Here is an 11,959-nt window from a genome sequence, read left to right as displayed (position 1 = left end):
GCACTCTGCCTTTGCCTCTGTGGTACTTTCACAGGAATTTGAACCTCAGCGGCAAGCTCTAGGGCTAAGGCTTTGTGGTTTAACCCACAGCGCCACCTGCGTCCTTTTTTAGAGCTGTAAAAGCTAAAGGGATCCCTGACCATTAGGTCCACTCGTGACTTACATTTGGCATTGTAAGGCAGAGCTTGTGGTGTCCTAGAGTCCTAGTGATGTAGACTACAGTAGATTTTCACACACGTTTGACAAAGTGCCCTCTGTACCCAATTAACAATTGCATACTGGACCCAAAATGGATTGAAGAACCCTGAAATACCGTCAAGATGATGCTGTAGAAAAGTGTGTTATAAATGGTCAAGTCTTCAACCACTGCAAGCATTACCTACCAGAGCAGTCAAATTTGTTTAGGATGGGAACTGCTGTACTGAGGGTGTTACTAATGAAGCTATTTTTAAAGGACCTTATCAACTGCATGTGCAAGCCCCTAATGCTAAATAGTACATATTACATGCCATTTTACAGTTATACCCCATGACATGTTTCGTATCAGTTTAGGATAACCATTTCAACATGCACATAATTTTGGTTTCCCTTGCTATTTGTTACCTTTGATTTCTTTCCCAGAACCTTGCAGCTACGCACAACAGCTATAGTGTAAAAAATTTGGGAGAAAAGTATTCTTGAACACCGTACTTAATCATTAAAACCTATTCAGGAGAACTACAAAGTAATGTGCAACAAAAACTTTTATTTAGCATCTACACCAACAGTCCAGCAGTTACTTAAACTTTTATTTACCTTACAATATTAAGACATTAAACAGCTACAGTGCAAACAAATGCTATTGGCAACTTGCAAATAAAGAGTTCGGTTAACACCTAAAAGCCACCTCTCAGACGCAGCACAAGATGGAGGGTGGATTCTTTCTGGATGTTGTAGTCGGAGAGCGTGCGGCCATCTTCCAGCTGCTTTCCGGCAAAGATCAGCCTCTGCTGGTCAGGGGGAATGCCTTCTTTGTCCTGGATCTTAGCTTTCACGTTCTCAATGGTGTCGCTGGGTTCCACTTCCAGGGTGATGGTCTTGCCAGTCAGTGTCTTGACAAAGATCTGCATACCTCCCCTCAGACGCAGCACAAGATGGAGGGTGGATTCTTTCTGGATGTTGTAGTCGGAGAGCGTGCGGCCATCTTCCAGCTGCTTTCCGGCAAAGATCAGCCTCTGCTGGTCAGGGGGAATGCCTTCTTTGTCCTGGATCTTAGCTTTCACGTTCTCAATGGTGTCGCTGGGTTCCACTTCCAGGGTGATGGTCTTGCCAGTCAGTGTCTTGACAAAGATCTGCATACCTCCCCTCAGACGCAGCACAAGATGGAGGGTGGATTCTTTCTGGATGTTGTAGTCGGAGAGCGTGCGGCCATCTTCCAGCTGCTTTCCGGCAAAGATCAGCCTCTGCTGGTCAGGGGGAATGCCTTCTTTGTCCTGGATCTTAGCTTTCACGTTCTCAATGGTGTCGCTGGGTTCCACTTCCAGGGTGATGGTCTTGCCAGTCAGTGTCTTGACAAAGATCTGCATACCTCCCCTCAGACGCAGCACAAGATGGAGGGTGGATTCTTTCTGGATGTTGTAGTCGGAGAGCGTGCGGCCATCTTCCAGCTGCTTTCCGGCAAAGATCAGCCTCTGCTGGTCAGGGGGAATGCCTTCCTTGTCCTGGATCTTAGCTTTCACGTTCTCAATGGTGTCGCTGGGTTCCACTTCCAGGGTGATGGTCTTGCCAGTCAGTGTCTTGACAAAGATCTGCATACCTCCCCTCAGACGCAGCACAAGATGGAGGGTGGATTCTTTCTGGATGTTGTAGTCTGAGAGCGTGCGGCCATCTTCCAGCTGCTTTCCGGCAAAGATCAGCCTCTGCTGGTCAGGGGGAATGCCTTCCTTGTCCTGGATCTTAGCTTTCACGTTCTCAATGGTGTCGCTGGGTTCCACTTCCAGGGTGATGGTCTTGCCAGTCAGTGTCTTGACAAAGATCTGCATACCTCCCCTCAGACGCAGCACAAGATGGAGGGTGGATTCTTTCTGGATGTTGTAGTCTGAGAGCGTGCGGCCATCTTCCAGCTGCTTTCCGGCAAAGATCAGCCTCTGCTGGTCAGGGGGAATGCCTTCCTTGTCCTGGATCTTAGCTTTCACGTTCTCAATGGTGTCGCTGGGTTCCACTTCCAGGGTGATGGTCTTGCCAGTCAGTGTCTTGACAAAGATCTGCATACCTCCCCTCAGACGCAGCACAAGATGGAGGGTGGATTCTTTCTGGATGTTGTAGTCGGAGAGCGTGCGGCCATCTTCCAGCTGCTTTCCGGCAAAGATCAGCCTCTGCTGGTCAGGGGGAATGCCTTCTTTGTCCTGGATCTTAGCTTTCACGTTCTCAATGGTGTCGCTGGGTTCCACTTCCAGGGTGATGGTCTTGCCAGTCAGTGTCTTGACAAAGATCTGCATACCTCCCCTCAGACGCAGCACAAGATGGAGGGTGGATTCTTTCTGGATGTTGTAGTCGGAGAGCGTGCGGCCATCTTCCAGCTGCTTTCCGGCAAAGATCAGCCTTTGCTGGTCAGGGGGAATGCCTTCCTTGTCCTGGATCTTAGCTTTCACATTCTCAATGGTGTCGCTGGGTTCCACTTCCAGGGTGATGGTCTTGCCAGTCAGTGTCTTGACAAAGATCTGCATACCTCCCCTCAGACGCAACACAAGATGGAGGGTGGATTCTTTCTGGATGTTGTAGTCGGAGAGCGTGCGGCCATCTTCCAGCTGCTTTCCGGCAAAGATCAGCCTCTGCTGGTCAGGGGGAATGCCTTCTTTGTCCTGGATCTTAGCTTTCACATTCTCAATGGTGTCACTAGGTTCCACTTCCAGAGTGATGGTCTTGCCAGTCAGAGTCTTGACAAAGATCTGCATTTTTTATCTGAAATAATACAACATTATGAGTATCTCATTATACTTCAGTACCTTCCCATTCCAGCAATGTGCAAGTTATCCAATAACCACAAACACTAAAAGCCTGTGACAGGTTTTTAACACCCATCAGAGGAATATTCCATCAGAACAAATGAGTATTCTGTGAATAAGTTTAGTATCAGCAATTAGAGATACAATGGAATTGTCTTCCATGCAGCTACCGTACAAGCAGAAATCGATGTTAAAATGGCAAGCCTAGTCAAGCTAAGTTAGCACTATTTGATATCCTGAAATACTACACATCAAGATCAGAAGCAGGAAAAACCACCCTCACTGCAAAACCAAAAGAGGTAGCTTGAGCTGGATGACTTTTTGAACTATCTCCCCCCCCTATGCTTTTGCTCATAAACATGCATACTGCGCATGCTCTTTCACAAGCCACCCTGCTTTTTTTGCTTTAACACTTTACATCCCATTTCCCCTTATTAGAACTGACTCAACGGGAGCTCATTGCTACAAACAATACCAGTATAAGGCCAGCCCATCACATGCCTAATCCTTTGTAATTATGACGCACCTTCCCGGCACGATTTGCATTGCACATTTTTGGAGAGGTGGGAGGGAGAACTACCCAGGCCTCCTAAAATTAGCCCCATAGATTTCTGGCAACACTCTCCTCATCCCCTTTTTTAGAATAATAAAGCACCGAGTTTGCTCCTTTGTGCTTCATACTCGGGAGCATTTTTACTATATTCTGAAGTATCTACGTCAGCTGATGCACCCAATTATAGGGTTCCCCACCCATTTAAAACGCGCGTCTCCCGACCGCCACGATACGGCTTTTGCCCGCTTCTTTGTGAGGACCTCCATTACAGCACAATAAAAATGAATTTATTGGGGGGAGGGGCTGGCCTCGGTTTATTCCTTTTTACCTTACCGGCGCATAAAGCGCCGTGCTTGCCCCTCAGGCGCGCCTCCCGCCACGAAGCCACCCCATCTCCCCTCTGGCCGGAGCTGCGCAGCAAGACCCTCGCCGAGCGCCCCTCCGCCGCCCCCCACGTCGCCGGGCAGCGCCTCGCCACAATGGAGGCCGGTGACGCCACACCCCGGAGGCGCCGCCACGTCGCTCGAAAGGCGGCCTCCTTTCACAACCACTCTCTCCGCCATCTTACCAATGTGCTACGACCGCTTCAACAAGGAAAAATGAAGCCCGACCGTCGCTCCCGTTGAGAAAAATCTCACCAGCCTCTCCTTTCGTCAAAGACAGCGGCGAATATGCCCGTTTCGCTTCCGCCCGCTGGTATTTATAGACCTCTGTGAGTTATAGCTCCTCTTCCTGGGCGGAGTTCTAGTCTCCTTCCGCTAAAAAAAAATAGTCCGGCGACAAAATGGTAATGAGAGCCACTTCTCCCTTCCCGGTGTGTTCCCCGCTACTTGAAAGGAAGGAAAAAGGAAAAAGGAGGAAGTCGTTGTGGTCTCCTTGTTACGACACGCGATAAAAACCGAGTCGTGTGAGCTGCGGAAGGATATACAAGAAAAGGTGAAGAGACTGTGCAATTGCTACCGGCCGTTGAAGAGAGGCGGGATTAAATCGGAGGCTCGGTGGCAATTGGTGCAAAGGGAGGAAACATGCGGTCGCTGATTGGCTCTCGGGTAGGAAAGCTCTGGAAGGATCTGGAGAAGGGAAGGGAGGTGTTTTTCCTCTCTCCGTGTGTTTCTAATGAGTAAGTCTTCGCTGATTGGTGCGGGGTGAGGTCACCCTCGTTGCTAAGGCCCCTCCGCCTCAGCGAAGCAGATTTCGAGAAGTGGGGTGGGAGGAAAGTGAATGCGGGCAGTTGTGCGCATGCGGGGGAGGAAGGGGGGATGGGCATCTTCGCGGGTGGGGGAAGGGGTCTCCTGAGGGGAAATTAATACTGTATTAAAACTGAAAAATCAAGACAATAAAACCAAAATACATATAAAATACAGTACATATAAAACAATAGAGAAGAAAGAATGCTTTCATTCTCTCACAAATGGGGCCCCTCCTTTTTGAGGGAAAATTTGTCTCCCCCTCAGAAACCTTCACCATTTATTTATTTTTTTAATTAGTTATGTAATTAACTGAGGCGTTTCTTTCCTGTTTTTTCAGTCCCAGAACAAGAGGTGCCAATGATAACCTCGCTATGTTTTAAAATCTATTTGTTTCTTGCCATACAATTTTTTTGTTCAATTTTTTCCCCCATTATGTGGTAGTCTCGAAGCAGAATAGTTGAGGGGGAAGGGGAAATAAAAGCACTCTGCAAGCATTATCATTGGTGAACAAAACTGGAAGGAACGGGGAAGCAGGGTCAAAAAAATGAAAATAAAAGCCCAGAAATAATAATTACCCCTAACCAGCAAGGGGGGGGGGTGTTGAACAAAAACACTTGAATAGTATCACCAAAATATGCCTCATAAGTCAGGCTTTGTAAAATGGAGTCAGTCATGCTCAGCAGAACTTCTCCCCTCATAAATTTTAAAAGTGGGGGTACATATTTCCATACTGAGTTACCCCCCAAAGTCTTCATAGAAAATGTTAAAGGGTAACCCATATTTATGTATTAAGCTATTTATCGTGTTGACCCATCTAGCCACATATGAGGTGCTTGTTCCTGGGAGACGATTCTGTTTGTCTCCTTGCTGCAAACCGTTCCATGTTTTTGCCGCTGGAGTCGCTGGCATCGAAACAATAGTTGTGCAAAGCGGTCTTTTTATTATTATTATTCTTAATAATAATTTATATCCTCGGGTTAGGGTTTCCCAGTATTTACACAGGGAGTATCCAGCCACCGGTCTCAGAGTAGACCCATTGAAATCAATGGAGGGAATTTAGCCATGTCCTTCAATTTCAGTGGGTCTACTCTAAATATTGCTTATTCAACCCACCCCAAGATATTATGTAGTGATGAAAACGGGGCTCAGCATTTGAAACTCAGGCTGGTGTTTTCTGTTTTTGGCTTTCGACAGGAAACAATGTTCCAGGCCCTGAAGCCGTTTCCTCTTCTGAGCTCGCCTGAAATTGAAATTAATACTGTACTTTGTTCTGCCAGATGGGAATCTTGCTGAGTGCCTTGAAACGGGGTCACACAACCAGTTTCTCTCTTCTTCTTCCCCTGCCTAGGTGGATTAGCAGGCTAGAGGCACCCTGAATTTTGCAACGTAATAGCATATGCATGTTATTTCCTGTAGCATTTCCTGTAAAAATAATAATTAGAAAAGAAGTATCCAGGAGAAAGCAGAGTGGATACATATTTTAAGAGGATTGGTTACAAAATAAGTTTGAAATGGCTGGCTTGTTGTGTTCATTATTTATTTGCTTTTAAAGCCTTTCAAGAACCAGACTTTCATTGTACAAACCTACAGTATAGTGCAGGGGTCCCCAAACTAAGGCCCGGGGGCTGGATGCGGCCCAATCGCCTTCTAAATCCAGTCTACGGATGATCCGGGAATCAGCATATTTTTGCATGAGTAGAATGTGTGCTTTTATTTAAAATGCATCTCTGGGTTATTTGTGGGGCATAGGAAGTTCATATTTTTTTTCAAAATATAGTCCGGCCCCCCACAAGGTCTGAGGGACAGTGGACCGGCCCCCTGCTGAAAAGGTTTGCTGACCCCTGGTATAGCGGCTGCCCTCAGATTAATAAAATGGAATAAAGAAACAAAGAAAAGCATTGTGAATATATAAGAAAGCTGTTAAAACAATTAAAAGTAATGGTTTAAAAATATAATGGAGATATAATCAAAGAGTGCTTTAGTGTATAAATATACTCAATCTCATTCCATGTAAATACAATAATTTGTATTTGTGTGCATGAACTTTTATACTGACGGCCCTCTGATCTCAAATTTGGGGTCTGGAATCTGCATCATGTGTATCATATGGTTAGCCCCATCTATCCATATTAGCTTGTGCAGCACATAAACTCAAGCTTTACATACCAATATTCCCCTGTCATTTGTTATATTTATGTCCCATCTTTCTTCAAAGGAGCAACACTCCCCCTGCTAAACTTTAATCCTCACAACAACCCTGCGAGGCAGGTTAGGGTAAAAATTAGTGACTGGCCCAAAGTCACCCAATGAGCATTATTTATGTATGATATTTTAATTGGCCACCTATTAACATACATTTCCTGGATGGGTCCCTGAACAACAAAAATGAATACAATATACTTTAAACACAAAATCCAGAATAAACATTATTATTATTTTTGGTAGCAGAAAGAAAAACAGAATGAATTTGTTGCAGCCCCTTCACAATTTCTGGGTTGCCCACAGTTTAAAAAAACCCCTCACAATTTGCTTGGTGAGTTTAAAAAAACAAATAAACCTCACTTGCCCCCTCAAAAAGGATATCAATAAAAATATATTATTCAGCTTTTTATAAGGATGAACTCATTGAATCAAACAATTCTATGCTACTTGCATTGCTTCTTCGTCAAAGCATACTTCTGTGTAACATTGAGAGTCTCACAGATGTCAAGGATCTAATACATACTCCATTCTCTTTGAAGAACAAAGCAATGTGCAAATGGGGATAAATAAGCTTTCTCTTAATGCCTTAGAAATCTGTTTCCCACCCATCTAAAACAATTGCTGAACATCCAAGTGGAGGAAGTGTTCTGTGTTGCTTAGAAGCTTTCAGAATGCATTGCAAAGCTGGTGGGGTGATGGTACTATCAAACACTATACTTTATTGACTGTTAATCTTGGGTCAGTTTGTGTTCCACAACATGTTTACGGGCATAGTTTGTGCCATATCATGGAGTAACTCCAGAATGTAGACCATTGACCCTGGAAAGCCTTTGAAACACGTTTGTTTCCTTTTAAATGCTATCCTGAGAATTCTGGGTGACTCAGTTGCTTGACAAGTACCAGCTGATGGCAACGTATCAATCAATCGTTGCTGGGCTGGCAAAAACCACAAATAAATCCAGATCTTATGACCTCCTTGATCCTGCCAGTGCATTTGGATTTCCCAGAACAACTGAGGGCAGGCATGAACTAGGTCACCAGGCAGCATTATGAAAGCATCTATTATTTGGAAAGAGGTCTCTGTGTGTTGGCATAGATTTGTACACAAGTCACAAGGTGATGGTCAGGGGGGCTGCAGAATCTCCCACTGCTGATTTCGGAGAGTTTCTCTCTCTCTCTCACACACACACACACAGAGAGAGAGAGAGAGAGAGTGCCTGCACAGTGGGAAAGCAAGGGTATGTTGTGGTCTTGTTTTCCTGAGAAAAGCAATTAAAAGAGTGCTCAGGAAACACCCCTATTTCGTTCTGTGGTCGCACACAGGATTTGCTGTTCAAGCTGTAGATTGAGGGTGGCAGGGAGAGGGGTGTTTCAGGGATGCTTCTCAGCATAATCTGCCTGGTTTGTGTCTCTTGACTTCAAACAGGACAGATAATGTTTGAACTGGCATCACATTCATCATCCACGATAGCCCAACTTGTCACATAAATGCTCGTGTTCCCTTCAGCACGAATGGCAACATCCTTGTTCTCTTGTTCTCTTCCTGGTGACAATTTTGCTCTCCTTGCAAAAATAAAATTGAAAAATCTGTTAATTTTAAATGGTTTGTATCCAGTGTTAGTTAGCCAAAGTCAGAGTAGACCCATTGAAATGAACTGACCTATGTCTAAATAAATAAATAAATAAAAATTACTTCCAGTAGCACCTTAGAGACCAACTAAGTTTTTGCATGCACACGAAAGCTCATACCTATGACAAACTTAGTTGGTTTCTAAGGTGCTACTGGAATGAATTTTTTTTTTAGTTTTTGTTTCGACTACGTCAGACTAACACGGCTACCTACCTGTAACATGACCTATGTCTGTGGGTCTCCTCTGAGTATGCCTAATGTTGGATACAACCCAATTTTTTTGTCGGCATTCACCCAGCTTTGTATAATATCTGCAAGGTTGGGTTAATTTCTAGAAGTGACTGGTAAATATTTACATTCGCTACCGTCACCCTTTTTTCTCCAGGCCCTTGGGCAAAACTCACAGAGCTGTGCATTTGTTTTTCTAAGCAGCTGAAAGCTGAGTTCAGATGACCTAACAGCTTGGAAATGCTGCCTGGATACGAACTCTTTAACATGCTCAGACAAGTCCATCTGGGGCAGCTCTGAATCACTGGCCCAAATGTCTGCTTCGTGAAACCAGAATTCCGGTGGTGAGCTATTTTCAGTAGAACACACATGGAGAGATTTCGGAGGGACTGAACAGAGCAGCTGACATCTGAAAATGAAATGATTTGTTGTTAAAGTGATTTGACTCCAAACAGAAATTTGATTTGAACACTAAAGGACACTTCCATGAGATAAACATGAGACTGCTTGGCCCAACATATCTGGGGGGGGGGGGGAATACGACAATAATCTTTTTACACAGTGGTCACCACGGGGCCTGCTGAAGAGTTCTGTGAAACCAAGAAGCTTGGATACAGTAGGTGAACCTTAGCCATCATCGATCCAAATGTTCTAGGATTTCTAAGGTCATATATATATAAATTAAATGTGCGTAAATGTACAAGGTGAACACATCTGTAAGTATATAAACCACGTGTCTGAGATAGTACAGGAGAGAAATCCTGTAGCCATTTTTGACTCTCCAATGACCTCAAATATTCCTCTGCAGTGAGGAAGGAAATGGGAAAGCCTCCCCATTGTCTCTTTGCTCACGAATCCTGTCTTAAGGGCATATTTGTGTATTAATAGGGTGAGCCTGTGACCTGGATTCAGGAACTAAGTATTTAGCATCTCAAATGGCCAGGCTGCCCAGGTAGAGTAATCAGTGACCATTGCCAGGTATTCTGACAGACAGGATTTCTGTTGGAGACCGCCTTCTTCGGTGATGTATGTATGATGTTTTGGGGGTGGGCAGTTTCAAAAATCTATATAAGGGCTTGCGCACCATTGTTCTGGGTTCCTCCTCCCTCCTGCATGTGGTGAGTGAGGACCCTGCTGCAACAGTTTAATAAATATCAGGCTTACTAGCTGCTTTGCTTCTCAATATTCTCTGGTTGGCTTCTGTTATTTTCTCCTACTGATAATGAACCCACATAAGGACTCTATATGGGCTCTTGGATACATCGATAAGGGAAAAGGAGCGGGTGGTGGTGGTGGTGTTTCTATAACACAACAATGTGACCAACATTCTGCTATCAGGTCACAGCTGCATTTGGGGATTAATTTTCTTTCTTTCTTTCAGCTTCACGTTGCTACTGTTGAACACGGCTCAGTAAATTCTTCCTGTTCTTACACTTGCTAAACTTCCTCTCAGGTTCCTGTTTGGCCCAGTTAGCAGACTATTGAATTGAAGTTTGTCGTGTCAGAGTTCGTTAGGACTTAAAACTCCCAAACAGAAACCAAACTCTCCTATATAAGGCCACCCTTATGCAGAGCAACATAATAAGAAACTGTTCTGAATAAATGGCATCAGGACCCTAGCATGAAGACTTGTCAGGACACTAAATACATTAATAAATCTAAGCAGGACGTTGAACAGATCAGAGTCCAGTATCCTCCACTGGGAATGTCTCCCTGTCGAAATGCAACGGAGAGTTACACAAGATTGCAGAGGGATCTTTTGCACAACCTCCCACAAGCGCAAGAGGCCTTCCGTGCTGCCTGGATGCCTTTTTGGTATCGCTGCCCAGCCTGAATCACAAAACGGGCTGCTCTCCCAGAAACCTCGCTCTGCTGAGTCACTGCCACGCAAGCATGCCTGATTAAGATAGCGCCAGGCAGCGGGCAGGGGAGAACAGTACTTTTGTACCCTTTGTACTGAAATCACAGCTTATCCTTGGAAGAGAACTTTGAACGACACAAGATAACTGGAGAATGTTCCACAGTTTCTAGACTGTTATTTCTTTTTTGCCCTTTAACACACACCCCTTCCCCCTTCTTCTCCTAATCAGAATATTATTCTATAGCCTCGGCTATAGAATGGTCCCAGATCAACTTCCATCTAAATGTATACCTATCGAATTCCCTGATATTGTATGTGAGCTGGAACTGGTCTGTGACCGAAATAATAAATTCATCCATTCAACTTCCATCGGCCGCAACCTAGAGATCTGTAGCAACTGGAAGCAGCTGGCATAAGAGGCCAAAAAGAAGCCACATTGTTAGGCTTAAATGAGCTAGGCGTTGAGCTCCTCAGCCCTATAAACTATTTTTATGTGCTCTCAGTTCAGAAAAATCACGGAGCCTAATCTCTGCTGCATTTAAATGTCCTTCCATCAGCAGTCCTGGAGGGTTCCCCCAGCCCCCACCCACAGTCAACATAAAAGTCACTGTGAATTTGAAGGTAGACCTGATAACAGTTGTTCATACGTGTTGGTCTGTTTAATGTGATATATACAAATGGGGGGGGGGAGAGATTTTTTTGAAATGTCGTTTTATAACAGAGAGAACAGCTATAAAAACATATGGAAATTCAAAGATAAAAACCAAAACTATAAAATAGCCTCGGAAAATAATTACAGTTATACGTGAGTTAACAAAATTCAAAAGAAAAAAAGTGAGCACAAATGCTGTCTATTAGCATTATGTGAGGTATGCAGATTTTTGATTGAGCCCTGATGGGAGTTGTAGTCCTGGAAACCTAGGGGATGTCACTCTGATGAAGGCACCAGGAATCCATGGGAAAGCTACCGTATAGCTTGGCTGGCCTGAACAGTCACATGCTTCACAAGATTGAAAAACAGAGGTTGTCCACCAATATCACCAACCTTTGGGCTTTCCAGAGGAAGATCAAAGTTACCACTGTGGAAATAAATACCCTATAGAGGCAGCAAGAAAGGTCACAAGAAATAGATGAGGGAGGAGGCAGAAGTATTGAGTTTTTTAATGAGGACTAGAATCTTGACACTGAAAAATCATAATGGCAGGCACAGAATTACGATACTGGGGAAGAAGGAAATGAAGGGCTGGCTGGTGAACATGTTATCTCCAGTGACCTTTTCCTTCCAATACTTCACACGAAGGAAAGCCAAAC

General features: G+C 44.5%; 1 protein-coding gene across 1 annotated transcript; it reads right to left on the bottom strand.

The window, feature by feature from the left end:
• Positions 1-725: 725 nt before the first annotated feature.
• Positions 726-4,240, bottom strand: LOC118097110 (polyubiquitin-C). Its single transcript, XM_035139721.2, has 2 exons — positions 4,106-4,240; positions 726-2,940 (listed from the first exon to the last, which is right to left on the bottom strand). Exon 2 carries the CDS (start codon positions 2,931-2,933, stop codon positions 876-878), a length of 2,058 nt encoding a protein of 685 aa, XP_034995612.2. The 5' UTR covers positions 2,934-2,940; positions 4,106-4,240; the 3' UTR covers positions 726-875.
• Positions 4,241-11,959: the final 7,719 nt, after the last annotated feature.

The sequence above is a fragment of the Zootoca vivipara genome, chromosome 15 (genome assembly GCF_963506605.1).
Source record: "Zootoca vivipara chromosome 15, rZooViv1.1, whole genome shotgun sequence".
In the NCBI taxonomy this organism is placed as follows: Eukaryota; Metazoa; Chordata; class Lepidosauria; order Squamata; family Lacertidae; genus Zootoca; species Zootoca vivipara.
Note: the sequence above shows the minus strand (reverse complement) of the source record. Positions and strands in the feature narration are given on the sequence as shown.

Excerpts from the sequence above, each read along its gene's own strand:
- LOC118097110 (XM_035139721.2), bottom strand. The coding sequence starts at position 2,933 with ATGCAGATCTTTGTCAAGACTCTGACTGGCAAGACCATCACTCTGGAA.